This window comes from Apis dorsata, unplaced genomic scaffold, assembly GCF_000469605.1.
Source record: "Apis dorsata unplaced genomic scaffold, Apis dorsata 1.3 scaffold_256, whole genome shotgun sequence".
Taxonomy (NCBI): Eukaryota; Metazoa; Arthropoda; class Insecta; order Hymenoptera; family Apidae; genus Apis; species Apis dorsata.
In genome coordinates, this window is record NW_006263534.1 from 2,155,722 (window position 1) to 2,160,520 (window position 4,799).

Here is a 4,799-nt window from a genome sequence, read left to right on the forward strand (position 1 = left end):
GTTGTGCAAGCATATGTGGCCCAGGAAACAGTCGTTGTCCAACCTGCAGGTGAGCAAACAGTTTCCACGAACGCATTTCTCGTTGAACGCGCACTCGTTGTCGCTGGAGCAGATCGGAAGACACACGTTGTCGCGGCATGTATTCCCATCGTTGCAGTCGTTTGTGTCTCTGCAGGACACTGGCACTGCAAAACAATGAAATTTATTCGTTACCAAAGTACTCGATAATTTAAAGAATTTTTTGATCAAATTAAAGTTGATAAAATTTAATTCAAAAATTTGGAATACTAGATTGGAAATTTTTATTTTTCAAACTCTCGAAAAATTCAATTCTATTCTTCTTTATATATATATATAAAAAAGAAAAGGTTCGAAATAAAATTCTCACATCTCACGCATTCCACTTCCGAATTGCCGGTGAAGCCAGGTGGGCAGCTGCACTGCTTAATGTGACTCCTCACGTCGCATTCCGCATTTATTCCACACGCGGCTCTCACGTTGCAAGGATCAAGGCATTGTCCGTTCAAGCACACGTCTGACAAGTTGCATTCCTCGTCCGATTGGCAGGACGCTGGAAGAATTTCAAATTCACGTTTCACGGTCGAAGAGGAGATTTAAACCAGAGCTCGGTTAGACGATACTCACGTCGACAGATGCCCTCGTAACAGTAGGTATTGGGCGAGCAGTCCGCGGCTGACGAACAAATAACCGGTTTAGGCCGACATCCTATACTTAGATTGTTCGGATCGCCCTCGTAATCGGGCCGACACTGACAGGCCCCCGCGTGATTAGTGGCCGCGCAATCCGCGTTCGGCCCGCACTGTGTGCGCGAGCAAACATCTGGAATATCGGGATCACAAGACAGATCAAATTGATCGACACAGATTTCTTGTTAAACCTTTTGTTAAATCTTTCTCTCGAGAGGAAACATCGATATATAGTTTTTATCATTTGTTTCTCACGTGATTCCTCGATAATAAAAATCACCAGAAAAATGTTGTAAACGAGGCCATTGACGATCTTTCTCGAGTTCTGTGCACACTTTTGGCTCGTTCAACGAGAGTGCCTCGGCGGAGAAATAGCGAAAGGGTTAAAACTCTATAACCTTTGTTAATTACGGACGACTATAGTCGCTCTACGTAAACTACGATTGGTTATTATAACAAAAATCATCAAAAAAAAAAAAATGCCGGCCATTAACGATTTTTCTTAAGTACTGTGCACACTTTTGGCTCGTTCAACGAGAGTGCCTCGGCGGAGAAATAGCGAAAGGGTTAAAACTCTATAACCTTGGTTAATTACGGACGACTATAGTCGCTCTACGTAAAATACGATCGGTTATTATAACAAAAATCACCAAAAAAAAAAAAAATGCCGGCCATTAACGATTTTTCTTAAGTACTGTGCACACTTTTGGCTCGTTCAACGAGAGGGCCTCGGCGGGGAAATAGCGAAAGGGTTAAAACTCTATAACCTTTGTTAACTACGGGCGATTATAGTTGCTCTACCACTGAGTTATAGTTGCTCTACGATTGGAGTTATTATAACAAAAATCATCAAAAAGAAATGCCGGCCATTGATGATCTTTCTCGAGTTCTGTGCACACTTTTGGCTCGTTCAACGGGAGTGCCTCGGCGGAGAAATAGCGAAAGGGTTAAAACTCTATAACCTTTGTTAATTACGGACGACTATAGTCGCTCTACGTAAAATACGATTGGTTATTATAACAAAAATCACCAAAAAAAAAAAAAATGCCGGCCATTAACGATTTTTCTTGAGTACTGTGCACACTTTTGGTTCGTTCAACGAGAGTGTCTCGGCGAAAAAATCGCTCGTAGCGAAAGGGTTAAAACTTTATAACCCTTGTTAACTACAGGCGACTATAGTGGCTCTAAAATGCTACTGACGTACTATGGGCTATAGTTGCTCTACGAGCGATTGGAGTTATTGAACATCGAGTATCTTTCTTTGGAAACGTAGCATCGGTATTTCATTTTTATCATTTATTTCTCACGTGATTCCTCGATAACGCGGCTGCTAACGATCTTTCTCGAGTACTGTGCACACTTTTGGCGCTGTGATTGGTTCAATGGGAGTGCTTCGGCGAAGAAATAGCGAAAGGGTTAAAACTCTATAACCTTTGTTAACTACGGGCGATTATAGTCGCTCTACCACTGAGTTATAGTTGCTCTACGATTGGAGTTATTATAACAAAAATCACTAACAAGAAATGCCGGCCATTGACGATCTTTCTTCTACTGTGCACACTTTTGGTTCGTTCAACGAGAGTAGCTCGGCGGAGAAATAGCGAAAGGGTTAAAACTCTATAACCTTTGTTAACTACGGGCGACTACGTAAAATGCCATTGACGTACTATGAGCTATAGTTGCTCTACGAGCGATTGAAGTTATTATAACAAAAATCATCAAAAAAAGAAATACCGTAAACGCGGCCATTGACGATCTTTCTCGAGTACAAACTTTTGGCGCTGCGGTTCGTTCAACGGGAGAAATAGCGAAAGGGTTAAAACTCTATACGAGCAACACAATTTGGGAGGAAGTTATATATAACAAGTTCTCCGATCAAGAATTTTCTCATCGATTTAAATTATCTCGATGAATTTTCCTCAAATTCTGAAATTTTTAGAACGCGAACAATTGTCCGTGTGTACGTCGAAATAAAAAATTGTATCGTGAACGTTTTTAAAAACAGATTCGCACACGTACCGAAACATTTGGGCACATTGTTCACATTGATACACTTGGCGGTGAGCGGGCAATCCTCGTCCTGCAGACACTCTACCGGTGGTTGGCAGCCACTGTTGTACGGATCCCCAACCATTCCCCGTTGACAGTGACATTTGTAAGAGCCCCTTGAGTTTTCGCACATGGCGCCAGGGGCGCAGGGCTCGTTGAGACAATAATCGATCAATTGGCATCCGCGGGTAGGCTCTCCCGTGTAACCTGGCTGACACGTGCAGATCTGAAGAAAACGCGAATATATTAATTTCCATCGTATAATTTCCGTACGGCTCGTACGAATAATCGATTCGAACCTGAACGTGCTTCTCTGCCGTGCAAATTGCGTTGACCCCGCAAGGATTACGGGCGAGACAAGCGATTCTACACTTGTGGGTGTCGCAAATCTTCTCCCCGGTGCAATCTTCGTTCGCCTCGCACTCGATAGGCTGGCAACCGATCTTATCGTCCTTTGGATTACCAAAGAATCCAGATTTGCAAGAGCAAACCGCGACGTGGTTGTCCGCCTTGCATCCCGCGTTCCGCCCGCAGAGGAGCAGGTCGCACGCTTTGCGACACTCCGCCTGGCCAATGTTGTTCTTCACGCATCTCTCGTCGTCGAGGCAATCGTCGTTCGACGCGCAACGCAGTTCCTGCACGCAAATGTTGTTGCGACAGTATTGGTATTCGGGGCAGCTGGAGTTGCTCTTGCAAGTCGGTTGGCAGAGGCCGTTGATGCACAGCTGGTCGCCTATGCAGTCTCTCGTGCTACCGCACAACGCTACAGAAAGGACAGAGAATGTTAAGTTCGATCGATTCAAAGGTTGATCGAAGAGTTTTCTGTATTTATTCGTACCGGTGCATATCCCTCCGTTGCAAGCCGAGCCTGTGGCGCATTGGGAGTCCGATTTGCAGTATTGGACAGGTGTGCAGCCCAGATTGGGGTCGCCTGTGCCACCAGGTTGACACGTGCACACCGCGCTGTGGTTCAGAGGAGAGCAGTCCGCCCCTTGGCCGCAAACGTTGGAGAGGGAGCAGGGATCGACGCATTTGTGATCGAAGCAGGCGTCGGAAGGACCGCAGTCGCTGTGGTAATTGCATTCCAAATGGACGCACTCCGACTGGTGGAGGGGAGAAGGTTTGAAGAATAGAAACGAAAATTAATATCTATTCTAATTTTAAGGAAGAAATATTGTTAAGAAGACAAGGCTCACCGCTGGATTGCCGGTGGTCTGGCCGGGACATCTGCAAAATGGTACGTGGTCGCGGACGAAACAATCGGCGTTTCTTCCGCAAACGGACGACACGTTGCAGGGATTCGTGCACCTGTTGTCGATGCAAGCGGCAGAATTGGGGCAGTCGAAGTCGGTGAAGCAGTCCCCTGGCTGTTTGCAACCAGACTTGAACGGATCTCCGACCAATCCGTGGGGACAAACGCAGGTGTAAGAGCCTTCCGTGTTTTGACAACTGGAAATGAAACGATATTCCCATCCAGCTCTCGCTTCTCAAAGAAGTTCAAAAGAAACGTTTTAAATGGAGATCATCGACTTACACCGCGGAAGAGTGACAAGGGTTTTCCAAACACTCGTCAACGTCCTCGCAGATATCGGTCGCCAGCTCGAAACCGGGATAACATTTGCATATTCCAGCGTGGTCGGACGCTATGCAGTTTCCGTATCCGCAATTCATTTGATTGCAAGGGCCTTGGGCAAATAAATTTTAAATCGTAGAAATATTTAAATCTACTAATCTTCTAAATCAACGAAATTACTCAAATCACTCACTGGCGCATTTGTTAGCGTCCTGATTGCAATACTTGTCGGTTGGGCAGTCGTTGTTGGAGAGGCACTCCACTTTGAAACATCCCGAGGAATCGCCGATGTAGCCCGGCTGGCACTGGCACGCGGCGGCGTGGTCGAAGACGGAGCAAACGGTGTTGAGGCCGCAGTCGACCAGGGAGCAGGGGTCGGTGCAATTGTGCTGGACGCATGCCTGCGAGTCGGGGCAATCCGCGTCCAACGTGCACCGGTGGGGGATCGCGCAACCTGTCCCCACGGGATC

The 4,799-nt window shown here is 46.2% G+C and overlaps 1 protein-coding gene across 1 annotated transcript in view; it reads right to left on the reverse strand.

The window, feature by feature from the left end:
• The window catches only part of LOC102671488, a 113,114-nt gene that overhangs the window by 74,240 nt on the left and 34,075 nt on the right, over window positions 1–4,799 (reverse strand). Inside the window, exons 27-35 of the mRNA XM_031510745.1 lie at window positions 4,523–4,799; window positions 4,291–4,441; window positions 3,953–4,205; window positions 3,595–3,859; window positions 3,056–3,519; window positions 2,727–2,982; window positions 646–840; window positions 389–571; window positions 1–185 (exon numbers count right to left, since the gene is read on the reverse strand). The exon at window positions 4,523–4,799 is cut by the window's right edge and continues 190 nt beyond it. Coding sequence (XP_031366605.1) covers window positions 1–185; window positions 389–571; window positions 646–840; window positions 2,727–2,982; window positions 3,056–3,519; window positions 3,595–3,859; window positions 3,953–4,205; window positions 4,291–4,441; window positions 4,523–4,799 — 2,229 coding nt within the window. The remainder of the gene's footprint in view (window positions 186–388; window positions 572–645; window positions 841–2,726; window positions 2,983–3,055; window positions 3,520–3,594; window positions 3,860–3,952; window positions 4,206–4,290; window positions 4,442–4,522) is intronic.